The sequence below is a fragment of the Borostomias antarcticus genome (genome assembly GCF_949987555.1).
Source record: "Borostomias antarcticus genome assembly, chromosome: 24".
Lineage (NCBI taxonomy): Eukaryota > Metazoa > Chordata > Actinopteri > Stomiiformes > Stomiidae > Borostomias > Borostomias antarcticus.
In genome coordinates, this window is record NC_140257.1 from 9,418,017 (window position 1) to 9,433,016 (window position 15,000).

The 15,000-nt window shown below is 55.5% G+C and overlaps 1 protein-coding gene across 1 annotated transcript in view; it reads left to right on the forward strand.

Annotated features, from left to right (window-relative positions):
- mtcl1 (microtubule crosslinking factor 1) overlaps positions 1–15,000 on the forward strand; it is a gene marked incomplete at both ends in the record, with an annotated part of 40,232 nt that overhangs the window by 21,899 nt on the left and 3,333 nt on the right. The window contains 12 exons of the mRNA XM_084458216.1: positions 242–301; positions 647–2,074; positions 4,545–4,667; positions 6,123–6,227; positions 6,461–6,547; positions 6,863–7,000; positions 7,255–7,428; positions 8,747–8,914; positions 10,576–10,860; positions 11,301–11,522; positions 11,867–11,952; positions 12,388–14,059. Of these exons, the coding sequence (XP_084314342.1) occupies positions 242–301; positions 647–2,074; positions 4,545–4,667; positions 6,123–6,227; positions 6,461–6,547; positions 6,863–7,000; positions 7,255–7,428; positions 8,747–8,914; positions 10,576–10,860; positions 11,301–11,522; positions 11,867–11,952; positions 12,388–14,059 (4,548 nt within the window). The remainder of the gene's footprint in view (positions 1–241; positions 302–646; positions 2,075–4,544; positions 4,668–6,122; positions 6,228–6,460; positions 6,548–6,862; positions 7,001–7,254; positions 7,429–8,746; positions 8,915–10,575; positions 10,861–11,300; positions 11,523–11,866; positions 11,953–12,387; positions 14,060–15,000) is intronic.

A 15,000-nucleotide genomic window follows, 5' to 3' on the forward strand; every position in this document is an offset into this window, starting at 1 on the left:
CCTGTGTTGGTCCCCAATACGGCAAGTCTAGGACTACATTTGAAACCCATGAATTGAAGCTACCGTGATCTGGTTACTGTTGTTGTACCTTGCATACAGTAGTTGTGTGCAGTCAGTCATGTCGCTGTATGTGATGCAACTCCCCAGGTGGTACAGTAGCCCAGCACTGCTTCTCAACTACTGTTTAATCTAGGACTAATGTGCTCTTAATTCCTCCTTCAATCTTTTTTCTCTCTCACAGTCTGCGTTGAGAAGGAGAGGGAGCAGGGAGGTGTTTAAGGACAAGAAGTCCATGAATCAGGTGGGGTCTTTCTGTCACACACTGCAAATTGTTCTGCGCTTGCCAAGATTTAAAATCTTAGATGTGGAAATATGAGATTAATTATCGTGTTTTAAAAGTTATTTACTAGTTGCTATCTTATTTCTAGACTTGAACCAGCTTATTTTAAGATGTCTTATCAAGTAAAATTATCTTGCTGCGTGGACAGATAATTTCACTAGTATTAAGTAATTTCTCCTCAAATTCAGTATTTATTTCTTGTATTTTAACTAATGTTTTTTGCAGCGCACCGTAAGAGACGATGCTAGTTTACGCGGAACATATCGAATCAACTCCCTCTCCCCTCTCCCCTGCCCCTCTGTCCAGGAGGACAGCGCGGACCTCAGGTGCCAGCTGCAGTTCTCCAAGGAGGAGTCCACCCTGATGAGGAAGAAGATGGCCAAGCTGGGCCGGGAGAAGGACGAGCTGGAGCAGGAGCTGCAGAGGTACAAGTCGGTGTACGGCGACGTGGACAGCCCCGGCCTGCCGCTGACCGACTGCCCCGGCGGCGGCCCCCACAGCACGCGGGAGGCGGAGCTTCGTCTGCGCCTCAAGCTGGTGGAGGAGGAGGCCAACATCCTGGGCCGCAAGATCGTGGAGCTGGAGGTGGAGAACCGCAGCCTGCGCGCCGAGAACGAGGACATCCGCTGCCAGTACGAGAGGGACTGCTTCGGCCGCGAGCCCTTCGCCAGCGTGCCGTCCTCGCCGTACGGCGGCGACGCGCCCGAGTCAGCCGGCGAGCTGCGGCGCCACCTGCAGTTCGTGGAGGAGGAGGCGGAGCTGTTGCGGCGCTCCATCGCCGAGATCGAGGACCACAACAAGCAGCTGACCTCCGAGCTCAACCGCTTCAAGTTCGGGCCCGGCCCGGGGTCGGGGTTGGGCGGCGGGGGGGAGGAGTCGGCGGCGGCAGCGGGGGAGGCGGGGCCGTACAAACCCGGGAACGGCGGCGCCAACGGCGTGATGCTGGAGGAGCTGAAGGCGGCCCGGATGCAGATCAACGAGCTCAGCGGGAAGGTGATGAAGCTGCAGTACGAGAACCGCGTGCTGATGTCCAACGTGCAGCGCTGCGACCTGGCGGCTCACCTGGGCCTGCGCACCGGCAGCCCGCGCGACGCCGACGCCGAGACCGACGCCCCCGGGCGCCGCGAGGAGGAGGAGGAGGAGGAGGAGGGGGAGGAGGAGGAGGAGGAGGAGGCGGGCGGACTGCTCCTCCTACACCCCAAGAGGGAAGGGCCCGTGGGAGGCGAGAGCGACTCGGAGGACCAGTTCGAGAAGACCGCCACCAGCTCGGGGTTCGGCAGCCTCAAGCCCTCCGACGGCGGCGGCGGCAGTGGCGAGCTGACCGGCCGCAGGCGGGACGAGCGCGAGACATTCGCCAGCGTGAGGCGGGAGGCGGAGCGCCTGGGGAAGACGTTGGAGCGGCTCATCGCCGACACCGACAGCTTGGTCTATGAGGGCAAGCTGCTGGTGACCGGCGCCGAGGGACTGGGGGGCGTGGCGACAGCGGCGGCGGCAGCGGGTGGGTACAGGTCCGACTCCCAGGTGCTGGACGCCATCAACTCCCGGATGAAGGCCTTCCGCACCGAGCTGCACGTCTTCGTGGAGAAGGTGGACCGCCTGGGTGACGGCGCCCGTGACGACCTCTCGCCCATGCCCAACCTCACCGAGTCCAGCAGCTTCCTGTCCGGGGTCACCTCCATGTCCCGGGACTCGCCCATCGGAACCCTGGGGAGGGACCTGGTCACGGACTTCCAGGTAAGCTTCCAATTATTCCTGTGACCTTCGACCCTCCCCCGCGCGCCCCCCCCCCCTCCTCCCTGAGCCCCATACTGTATGCTGTTGCCTGCTACTGTACATCCAGATGTATTCAACCTTTGCTGCTTCTTTGTGTTGCAAAATATCAATAAGAGAGGGAATACCGATGTGGCAGCTGGCCATTAGGATAATAGCGTCGGTAATGCGGGTTTTCTCATGACTGGAGCAGAAAGGGGGGCTCTTTGAGAGGCGTGCGTCGAGGTATCGATCAGCTTCATACTCAAAATATGCTCGTCTGCTTCCCTCAGAAGCCTTATATTATCCTCGGTAGAAAGGGCCAGTGAAACCACGCAAAGGCTTAAGTAACGGAGGCCTCCTGTCAGACTTCAGAACGGCAATAAAAACGTTGGGCAGAGCGTCTTCTTCTGATTCACGAGCCCTTCGGAAACCCAGAGGTGTGTTTTTAAACGCCGGGAGTTCATTTCCGTTTGATTTAAACTCCAAAAACACTCCCAACCCCAACTCCATCCAAATGAGACAGTCGTTAGCCGACTCCTTTCCGCAGCTGCGAAATGTAACCCAGCAAAGCGTGTAGATAAGCTTCAGCGTAAAGACATACTGTATTACAGTATGTACATATACCAGAAAACACTCTTCTATACCCTCAAGTCTCTGTCACAGGTTTATAGACGGCGCATAGACACTAGGAGCAGTACGTCCGTGCGCATTAAGCAGGGGAGGAGATGGCGGAGGGCTTTGTAGAGCCAGCGGGCCCCGGCGCTCCAGAGGGACACGCAGCTGCACCTGCCCACCGTGAGCCACCCAGCTCAGCCACGCCGGCGCCGCCGCCACCCCTCCCCCCAACCGCCGTCGCCACCACCATCGCTTGGCGCCGCCGCTGCATCGACATCAGCATTTAACCACGCACGCCCCGCGGCCACACTAGCATTCCCGCCTGTTCTCCTGACTCCACCCCTCCACACACCCCCCTCCTTCATTGGCTCATCGGCGCAGCCCCGTTCGGTAGGGCCCGGCTGACAGGCAGCGCTCGGGGGGGGGGGGGCTGCACGCCGAGTTAAGCGACTTCTTCCACTTGGCTTCATTGTCGCCTTAAAAGTAGCAGCAGTTGCAACTTTCTCTCTTTGTACAAAAATCTCAGCCGGCCTTCCAGCCTCGCAGCTGCTACTAGCATCGCACGCGCCCGAATGGCGTGTGGCCATTAAAAAACATGGCTCCGCAATAGAACTGAGGCCTAGTACGTTATGACCTGCCGTGTGGATGAGCCTTGCTTGCTCCCTGGCCACGTTTCATTCAGTCTTGCTGCTTGGTGTGAGTCAACACCTCAAAACAAGACTACTAGCCTATTATCTTCACTGAGCACAGATCTCAGGTGTGTATTAATCTGTATTGGACCAGGCTAATCTAATGAAACAGCTCTTCAGTTCTTGGTATAATGTAATCCAAATGGCTCATATTCTCTGCTTCTCTGTCTGGGAGGGCTCTTGGTAAGGCTGCGTGGGGGTGTGTGTGGGTGAGTGTGTGAGGCAAACTGCAGCTCTACTAACAGCCAACACAAACTCTCTCACTCCGGAACACAAAGACGTTGTTTCTTCCCACATGCCAGGACGGCGTAATTCAGTCCAAACTGACGAGAGATCTGAATAAAGCCTGATGTACAGTAAATACAGGTTACTACCAGTATGCCCTCTTGAAAGTGTTTAGGGTGGAAGTCCCAAGCTCTCTCAGCTCACCGCTCTCCTGCTGCACGGCTGCTCGCGGGCATGCGTTTAGCGCGTAGCTGTTAGCGCGTAGCTGCTAGCGCGTAGCTGCTAGCGCGCTCACCTGCCGCCGCAGTTCGCCGTGGTTACCTAACAGCTGTTGGTTTTGAACTCATGTATCCCTCATTGCATGCGCTTCATAACCGGTGTTTTTGCATTCTCCCCTCCCCCCTCCCCCCCCACCCCACGACGATCCCCTCTCTTTTGTCCTCTTTGTGTTCCCTCCAGATCATTCAGCCCGCCATTTTGTTCATCCTCGTCCTCGTTCTCTTCTCATCTCTCTCGTACGCCGTCGTCTTTAAGTTGGTGTTCCTCTTCGCGCTTTTCTTTGTACTGTAGTCCGTTCGTTCTTCTCCACACTGTGTAGCTTTTTTAGTTGACACCCCCCCCCCTCTCTGCTTTGACTTCTTTTACCCATATTTGGCTTTTTTTGTGTCGTGTTCTTTTGCTTTCTTCACCCTCCCCCGTCTGACATATTTGTCTGTTTGTCCACAATCCGCTTCATGCATAACCTCCCCCCTCCCACACACACACACACACACACACACACACACACACACACATACTACACACCTCCTTTCACCCTCCTCACCCACCCCTCACACCCCCCCCCCTCCTCTACCCCCTCACCTCCCTCCCCCACCGACCCCCCTGACCCCGCCCCCCCCCCCTGACCCCGCCCCCACTCACAGTCCGGTCAGAGGGAGGAGCTGGAGTGGCGTCTAGGACAGGAGCGTGCCGCGGAGCCCCAGGGCCAGAGCAGGGGACCGGCGGGACACAGTAGATACCACAGACCCCTGGCTTTAAGAGCAGAGGTCAGTGCCTCCTCCATCTCCCTTCGCCTGTGAGAGATACCGTGGGGTCAGTAGTCGGTCGTCCGACTTGTCGGGCTCACGTCCCAGAGACGCCCTAAAACGTTCTATTGTGGGTCGACACGTCGCACGATTGACTACAAACCTTTAATCTTAAGACTGAGCATAGAGACGGGCCCCACCAGTCCTTAGACGGCCGGTGTTAAGTATACTGCACACTGTAGGTTGGGTTTGTTTGATTTGGATGAGGGGGCCGGGAGGGGTGGGTTGAAATTTTTAGGGAAGGAGACCATGGAAGTCAGCCCATTCTAGTGACACTCCAGCGCCTATAAAGTCACTTATGTTCACAAGATCTCACGTCATTCACCTTCTCTCGACTTTGAGTTCCGTTTTCCTCACGAAAAGCATTTTGTTATTCTTTTCAACTCGTGCCATTTGCCACCGTTATGATCTCATGACGTATTGGAATCCTTGGTGTTTTGCTGTATCCTGTGTTAAGTAGAGCAACTGAACGTAGAAGGCGTTGTAGAGCAACTGAACGCAGAAGGCGTTGCTAGAGCACATCTATTGATGTTATGTTAATGACTTGGGGCAGGAGGATGGACTACGGTTGTTGGCGGACGTACGGAGTTTCCCTCTAAAATTTGCATTGCTATACCATTTACATGACCTGTCCAGCTTATGGGTGCACACAGCCCAATATCTGAGTCTGCACACTGTACTCCTTACTTGACTCAGCAACAGATGTGATCTCTGCGACAGCGTCCGTGGGGTCTATTTAATAAAATGCTACTGAGCTTAGAAACAGAATGCTGACGGAGATTAACTCTGAAATAAATTGTCACAGTTAAGGTAGCTTTGGTTTGGACCCCCCGTCCTCCCCACCCAGCTGGGAGCGCAGTCTGGCCGTGGCGGGATTAGTGCTGTGTGACTTGCATTTGACTTTGGGCGGGGGGGGGTGTGTGGGGGGGGGGGGGAACCCCACTGAGCAGCTCCTATCAGGACCAGAGAAGGCACCTCTGTGAATTTGTACGGCTCACTTCCATTTTACATTCGAAACACAGGCCTGCAGGAAGGTCATTTTCAACCCAAACGGTTTTTGTTAGCACGGTCATGTGTTTGGATGGCGTGTAGCGTAAGCGGTTAGATCCTAAAAGCTTTGAATGTTGCCTAATGGAGGAGCCAGAGAGTGTCTGAATGTGATGGTTCAAGGTTCACGGTGGTTCGAGGTTCAAGGTGGTTTATTTGTCATCACACGGGGTACCATGTACAAGGAAATGCGTATCAATGTAATGTAAAATGAAGATGACCCGGCTCTCTCAAACAGTACTGTTGCAACCAATGGAAAATGACCCTAGGCATCGTAGAGAGATGGCTGACCGCTGCTTCATCTGCAGAGCCCTGATGGTAACCGTGTTTTGGGGTCTGGCGGGGTGGCTGGGGGGGGGGGGGGCGCAGCTCCGGGACACGGCGGGTTCTGAGGTCCAGTTCCGGCTGGATCACGAGCGCAGGCTGAGAGCGGGCCTGGAGGACCGGGAGTCCGGCGTCGGTCCCGTGACGCAGGTACCCTGAACAAAAAACCTTCTCACACGTCTACTAGTTCTGACAGTAAAAAAAAAAAACTACAATAAACCTTCAACTGGAAATATTAGCACTGGAAACGCTTTGTAGGCAAATAGCATGCATATTATATATACTTACTTGCTGCATTCATATGAGATTATCCAGTATGCATTTCCATAGTTGCATATCCGATCTATCTTATAATGCATGTGAACTCTCCACCCACCCACCAGGAGGAGGAGCGGAGGTGTCTGGAGGTCCGTCGGGGGGGTCTGGAGCTGCACGGCCTGGGGCAGCCCCCGGAGGCGCCCTGGCCCCAGGAGAGGGTCCTCTTGCAGCAGCCCCCGGAGGCGCCCTGGCCCCAGGAGAGGGCCCTCCTGCAGCAGCCCCCGGAGGCCCCCTGGCCCCAGGAGAGGGTCCTCTTGCAGCAGCCCCCGGAGGCGCCCTGGCCCCAGGAGAGGGCCCTCCTGCAGCAGCCCCCGGAGGCGCCCTGGCCCCAGGAGAGGGCCCTCCTGCAGCAGCCCCCGGAGGCGCCCTGGCCCCAGGAGAGGGCCCTCCTGCAGCAGCCCCCGGAGGCGCCCTGGCCCCAGGAGAGGGCCCTCCTGCAGCAGATCCCGGAGGCGCCCTGGCCCCAGGAGAGGGCCCTCCTGCAGCAGGAGGTGCGTCTGTTCCGCCACAACACCATCCTCTTCTACATGAAGCTGCGCTGCATCCTCGTGCACTGGAGGCTGGGCCGCCGGGCCGAGGCCGGGGACGAGGCCACGCCCCCTGAGGTGAGTCGGACGCGTCTCTGGTTGGCCGGGGTTTAGCTTAGCGCCCGGGGGGGGGGGGGGGGGGGACTCACATTATTTGGTTTAACCGCTGTATTCCGAGCACTCCCAGATATAAACATCAGATGTGTATGACAGCATTACATAACAGCAATTAGCAAGGAGCACGCATCATACTGTACATCCACAATACAGTATGTCCTGGGATCCTATCAGAAATACCGTTTCCCACCCATGTAATCTGTGATCCGGTCCAGTTTGAGAAGCTGGAGAACATTCCGGAGCTGGGGGTGATCCTGGAGCAGGGAGAGGGAGAGGGGGAGGCGGAGAGAGAGGACAGGTGTTGCGCTCCTCAGACCCCGGGGGACCCCCCCGATCTCGCACCCACGGCCTCCCTCCCCTCCCCTGAACGGCTGCAGCACCAGAGACAGGTACGGAACCGCCCTGGGTCTTCATCCGCCATTAGAGGGAGGCCGGGTTCATGTGAAACAGCCCGGGCAGTTTTAAGCCGTTTTAGAAAGAAATCTCATGTCGACTTTGAATTTGGAACGTCGAACGTTCTAAAACTGTTCAGTCCGATCTCATGGGAAAACTCAACAACACAACTCAACACAGCCAAACAGGCATTCTAAAGCTAGTCTCACGGCTGTTGTATGTGACCCCAGCTTTAGGCCCAGTCCGGTCAGTGTACCTAAAGACAGCCTGTTTCATACCTCGCATACAGAAGCTTGTCACTCATCAGGGAGCGACATCTGATTTCAGCAGCCATTCATTGTAATTTGTCACAGTATGCAAATGAGAGTGGCGACCTAGATAGCTAGTTGGTGACAGCAATTATGAATTATTCCCATTGCGTGGTCCCATGTATTCACGTTAAAATACTGAAGGAGACAAAAGGATCGGTGCTTTCAAACAAATAGGCTACAGTACAACACACGCTCCACTTTTTCCTCTGTTGTTTTTGTAGAAGTAAAAGGAATGTGTGTTCATAGCACCCTGGGTGCCATGCATTATTCAACAGCTCTAAGTGCTAATTTTTTTCCTGTTTTGATTTCCTTCAACTATATGAAAACGGTTTATACTGTAATCTGGCATTTCAGTTTTAGTCCAAACAGTATTAAACAATCTGACAAGTATGCATGCCTAGTAGGCTGTATTTAGCATTTAGTCTGAGGGGGGAAAACTTTGCTTAGCAGGGGTTTGCGCTAGCCACCGATGCTACTGTATAGCACTGATAGCAGGTGGCTAATGTACGTTCTGAGGAAAAAACACTGACATTTCCCGGGTCTTTGAAAGTACAGTAATCTGTTAAATCTTGAATAATGGAGGCTTTATTATATTACCCATTTGCATTTCTTGTCTAAACTAGCTAACGTGTTCCATCCCTGAGGTGGGGCCTACAGAACTTAACAGGAAGGAAGTTGTTGGATAGAAGTTGCTAGAAGTTGTTAAATATAACTTCTAACAACATGACCTGTAGCACCAGGTCATGTTGTGCCTCTGTGTTACACCAGCCACTCACACAGACAAGCGAGGGCTCTGGTTTCTCGATAGAGACACTGCTAAAGGCTAAGCGCTATCGGGCGCACTTCAGAAGACGAAGCCGAACTTCTCCCAGTCCGGACTCGACACACATTATTGTACGCAGACCAGAGGACAAAGAATTAGTGTAGCGACTGAGTATCAGACTCGTGTGTATCAGAACGTGAGCTCACCGAGTGCCATCGTCCCGCTGTGCGCCCCCTGCAGGTGGGGGAGAACCGTCGGGTGCTGCAGGCCCTGCGCACGCTGCTGGAGGACTTCCGGTCCGAGCTGAGGGAGGAGGACGCCAGGCGGCACCAGCTGCAGCAGACCCACGCCAACGAGAAGGCCTCCTGGGAGGTGAAGTGGGCGGAGATGAAGTGCCACGTCGCACAGGTACATACGGCCCGGCGGTGCGGCGCCCGCCTTAAAGAGACAGGCCAGCCAAGAGGCTGGAATAGAAAAGCGCGCAAATGGGAGACGGACATGTCCACCCGGTACCAGACCCACTCAAACCACAGGCCTCCTCATCTTTCTGCCCTGTCACTGTGTCTCAGTCAACTATCTTTTGTTTTTTGGGGGGTCGATAGCAATAACCTCTTGCTGAGAGATTCTGAGGGGAGGTTTCAGTGACGTTTATCAGGCTGTTACTATTCTCCTCACGTCCCACGCGCAGCTCCCATAAGTGCAGCTAGACTACAGCTACGTCGCTAATCACGGTTTCCAGACAAACGCCAACATTTGGAACCAGAGGGGAATAATTAGAGTTTCTATTTCATACCCATCTCACCATTTCTGCTGGTGTCCATTGTGCAGCGTTGCACATTACATTGTAAAAAAGCTCATTGTCTGTCTGCCTCGGAACAGAATGAGAGCCTCGATCCAGCTTGCTCCAGTCAGCCTGCTCAGAGAGAATCAAATGGAAAATTAGCATTCTATTACAGTACCATATGGACTGTGAGTAATAACATCACTTCAAAAGAATGCCCGAAAACACGGTTGCCTAACTAACTATCGCAGCTTGAAAATCGGATGGCACATTCACATGGGATTTTCACATTCCGCTTTAATCACATTTTGATTTCACTTGGAGTTGACTGTGTTCTACTGATTTCATGGCCATCGTGTCAAATTTGACAGCTCATCCGGGTCTACACGTGTGTCCGTTACCTCTCAATATGTCATTACATGGCCATTAAGAGAGCTTTTGTTTCATATCATTGAGAATGATGATACACTGATGCTGTTTAAAGTCGCACAGAAATGGACATTTGAGATCATCTAACTTCAGTAGTTTGACGTATTTCCGATGCAAACAAGCTATGAGGGTGGGACATGTGTTTAGAGGAATTTGATTGGAACATTGACAAGTGGATGGGTTTTAAGAACTTTAGACAGATTCGATAGAAGGATAGCGTTGATTGACGGGTGGATGTCGTGAGATTATTGGCCTAAGGTACCTGTTGTCGTCATTGCACGTGACCTACCATTTTCCAGGAAGTAAGAAATTATATACTTTGATATAAGATTACAACAAAAGTAGAATTTTGTAATTTGTTGGGCATACATCGTTGAATAGGTGAACACTATGACCAATTATGTGGACCAAAATGGGACAGAATGCTTTTTTCATTTCAGTGCGACTTTAAAGATGACGCGTGTTTACTCCAGACTGAGGGACAGTTATGTGTTAGCTGGCTCTGTTCAGCACTGTTAGCTGTGATCAAAGGGAGCCTGAACACTGTAGAACAAAGCTCTTTATTCTGTGAGGAAGGAAGGAGCAGCTCTCTGTGTTCCCTCACTTCCTCAGCTCCTTTGAAGATGCAGTACATCCAAAGTTCATGTCTTTCCCCAAAAGTATCTGGGGGTTTTGAAAACAGAAAGATTTGGAAAGTCAAGCCCAGTTCCTACTCTTGCTGGGTATTAACAGAAATAACATTCTGGACTCAAATTCCTACCCCATCTACAGCCACCGATCACAGTGCTTTTCAGATCTGTAGCCGTTGATTGGTTAATTGTACTCATACGGGATTGGTTGTCCGTTGCGTTTGGACCAGTTGGAGGAGGCGCAGGGGGAGGTGAGAGGGGAGGCTCAAGGCGCAGGAGGCGGGACCACGGGAGGAGGAGGAGGAGAGGAGCCGGACGGGGCCTTCCGGCAGGAGCGGGAGGAGCAGCGCCGCCTCCTGGCCGACAGCCACAGCGCCTCCCTGGACCTGCGCTGGAAGCTGCAGCACGGCGAGAAGAGGTGGGGCCGAGAGCGGGCGGAGCTCCTGGAGCGCTTCGAGCGCGACCGGCAGGCGTGGGACGGCAGCATGAGGGACATGCACCGCAAGATGGACAGGGTGAGACCCCGGGGGAGAGAGGGAGAGAGAGGGAGAGAGAGAGCTTGAGAGGCTTATCGGCCCAATTTTATGCGAGAGTTTAGAGTAATTTTTGAAGTGCACGGCGCACACATAATGAATATTAATGATGAATAATTTAAGAAGCAGCCTGGGAGCTCTATTTGACAGTGTGGTGAAGATCGGCCAGGCTTAGCTGGGTACATCCCTCATGGCAGTGAGTTACACCAGGATCGCTTATGAGATGATGAGCGTGGGAGTTTTATACAATAGGACGAACGGCCATTTGGGACAGGAACTCCCAAAACCGCTGATCTCAGATCAGATGTTGCAGTGCGAATCCGCTAGAAGCACGGGAGCATGACGGCGATTGGAGCCGCTGTAAACATAATAAGCTGTTTAACCGACCTCGCCCCCCCTGGTCTCCCCCCCCTCCTCCGCAGCTACAGAGAGAGCTGAGCGCCTGTCGGGGCGACGCCCCCCCCGTGGACGCCAGAGACGGCGCGGGCCTCAGGGGCGCGCTCTCGCCGCAGGACAGCCCCCGCGCGGCCCCGAGGGAGAGGGAGAGCCTCTTCCTGGACGCGCTGTCGCTAGACCCCCTGGAGCTGGACGTCCCCCCGTCCTCCAGACTGGAGAGTGAGAAGAGGTTCCCCTGTATGAACGAGGTACGACCCGCTCCGCCCGCCGGACTGACTCACATATTTACACTTAAATATTAGCTCACACTTTCCAATAAGGGTCACAAAAAACATTAGCTAACTGTTAACTAATGCTTATTTAGGGTTAGGTTAGGTTACTAATGTTAATGAATACCTTAGTTAAGGTTAGGGTTAGGTGAGTTAACCTTAGTTAACATAAGTTAGTAAATGGTTAATAGAGACATTAGTTAACTCTTACTTAATGCTTAATAATGCATTAACTAATGCTTATTCATACATATATATATATATATATATATATATATATATATACTGTATCCTGGATATATTATATACAGTACATATTTCTTTTGGTGCAGGCTCTGAATGAGATACCCGATAGAGAGGCGCAGCCGGCCTTTGAAGAGGAGGAGATGTCCGGTGGAAGCCTCCTCAGGTGAGTTGATGTTTGCATGTTTCGTGGCCGTGTTTTCGGGCCGCAGTGTATTCTCTCTCTGTTGTATCTCTGTCCCGGGATATCTCTCTCTGTTGTATCTCTGTCCCGGAATATCTCTCTCGTTTGCTGTTGCTCGGAGTGGCATTAAATTCCTCGGAGAGGTCAGCGAGCTTTTCATCCGGGAGGAGATATGATCCAAGTCGGCGTCCTGTTGAATTATTCAGCCAGTCCAAAGTGGTCCTCGTGAAATGCAATAACCCGTCGTTCTGAGAAGAGAAACGCCTTCAAGGCATTTCAGTCATTTTTTTGGCATACAGGGCCTGTGACACACTGTAACAGTAGACTATGACACGCCTCCAGTGCTGAGAATAGTACAGGCTTTGACGCCAACACGTCTCTCCGTGCGATGACCTCTGACCCCCTCTCCCCGCGCAGGGCCAAGTCCGTCTGCTCCATGAGCGACTTCCAGCGGCTGATGGACAGCTCCCCCTTCCTCCCCGACAAGAGCCGCCGCGGCGACCGGGCGCCGGACGACGCCACGCCCCCCCTGTCCCCGGACGACCTCAAGTACATCGAGGAGTTCAACAGCGAGGCCTGGGACTTCCCCGCCGCCGCCCTCGCCGTCGCCCCCCCCTCCGCCGCCCCGGAGCCCTGGGGGGGGGAGTGGGCCCCCGGGGGCCGGGTGGGAGAGCCCGCCCCTGTCCCTGTCGCCGATCCCTTCCAGCCCGCCTCCTGGTTCCTCACCACCAGCGCCACCCTGACCACCGACACGCTGAGCGGCCCCGAGCACTGCCACCGGTCGCCCTCGCTCCGCGGCAACGGAGGAGGGGCCTCCGTCGCCGGGGCGGAGCACTACGCCGTCCAAGTCCTGCACAGCCCCACCAGGTCCGGGACCCCCCCCGAGCCGGACTTCCTCTACGTCAAAGGGACCAAGGGTGGGCGAGCGGGGGAGATGGGGGCAGGGCCGGGGGCGCCAGACGAGGTGTTTGGCGGCGGCGGCGCCAGCGGGGGGGGGAGGTGGGCGTGCGAGCTCCCGAGGCACCACAAGGAGCTGCTGGAGGGAGGCGGGGGTCTCCGCCCCCCGGCTACGGTGGGCTACGCCGCCTCGCTGGAGCTGCAGCTGTCCCGCAACCTGAGCGACGACATGAAGGAGGTGGCGTTCTCGGTGCGCAACGCCATCCGCCCCGCCCCCGGCGCCACCGCCCCCGAGCGGGGGGCTGCTGCCCCGGAGGCGAGGCAGGTGCGCGACACGGCGTGCCAGACCAACGGCTTCACCACGCGCAGCACGCAGACCACCCACACCATCAGCGTGGGCCTGCAGACGGACGCGCTGCGCACACTGACCAGCAGCCCGCACCGCTGCCTCACGCCCAAGGGGGGCGGGTCCACGCCCATCTCCTCGCCGTCGCGCAGCCTGCGCAAGATCCAGTACTCGCCCGTGGTCCAGAGCAAGTTCGAGCGGCCCTGCTGCTCCCCCAAGTACGGCTCGCCCAAGCTCCAGCGCAAGCTGTCCGTCCCCGGCAAGGCGGACCCACCCCCAACCTCCGGCGCCGCCACCGCCGCCGTTGCCGCCATCAGCCGGGCGCCCACCCCCGCCACGCCGCAGAAGGGCAACAGCGAGTCGGCCTGGGCACGCTCCACCACCACGCGGGACAGCCCCGTCCACACCACCATCAACGATGGCCTCTCCAGCCTCTTCAACATCATCGACCACACCCCCGTGGGCTACGACGCCGCCGCGCCCAAGTTCGCCAAATCCCCCAGCCGCTCTCGGCCGGCCGAGCCCACGGGCGCCATCGGCCCGGCGGTGCAGGACCTCCTGAGGATAGCGAGGGGGCGTTCGCCGAGCCCCGTGGGGCCGCTGGGCGACGCCCCGGGCGAGAGGACCCCCGAGGTGGTGGGCGGCGGCGGGAGCGTCCGGCAGGACCTGTCGGCGCCGCCGGGCTACACGCTGGCGGAGAACGCCGCCCGCCTCCTCAACAAGAGGCTGCTGGAGCAGAGCTTCCGGGAGGAGAAGAAGCTGCCGGCGGGGAACGCCGCCGCCGCCGCCCACGCCAGAGACGCCCGGCAGGGGGAAACGGACCGGAGCCAGGCCGCGTGTCTGGAGGTAAACACACACACGCACCCCACACGCACCCCCCGCACCGCACGGTCACGCCCACCACCCGATCGTCGTGCCCGGTCCCATCGCACGCCGAGCGGATGCCGCCGGACCGCATTTCGGCCGGGCCGTTCCATTTCCCGGAGTGGGGGGGTGTTATTATTGTCCCTATAGGGCTGAGAGCAGTAACGCTAACGTGTCACATTCAGTGACAAACCGTAACCCCCATTTCTACTGTTTGCTTTTCTCAGATGGAAAACACTGAGTGACCCTTACGGTAACGTTATAATGTTTTATATCGCTTTACATTACATCCTGAACTCCATTCTCTTCTCTGTGCTCGTATGGGGTAACGTTACTCTTAACGCTCTTTCCCCTTCATGGCTACTGAGCTCCGGCTGCCACTTCCATTCCCATCCTGCCGACCTCCGTGAGAATTGGATATGAACGTCGGGTGATGGATGAGCATGCAGAGACGAGTCATTTTTCCAAGTGCTGATTCGACGAAAGTAAACACAGTCGCGTACACTTTATGGACAATCGGGACAGACTGACCTTCTGTCGAAAATAGCGTTTGGTTACGTCTTACACCGATGCTTCAACGGGATGGCGTTATCCGTCTATAAACCATCAGAAGTCGGTAGATGGATTGGGTCGTCACCAAAGTAGGTTAAAAGCCGTGTAGTGTCAGGATAACACAGGGCTTTGACAATACAGTGCATTAAAACAGTATGGACACCCAATTGAAACATAAGGGATAAGCGATAATCCTACAGAATATGTTGGTGGTTTGAATGTAAAGAGCACCACAGCTGCCCCTGTTCTGACCCTAGCCGTATGGGATTAGGTCAGTCTGGAACATAGGCGATTTTACCCTCTGAAAGTAGGGGGGGCAACATTTTGACGTGACAAAAAAACAACAGTTCTGCTGTCCCGTCCCATCTATT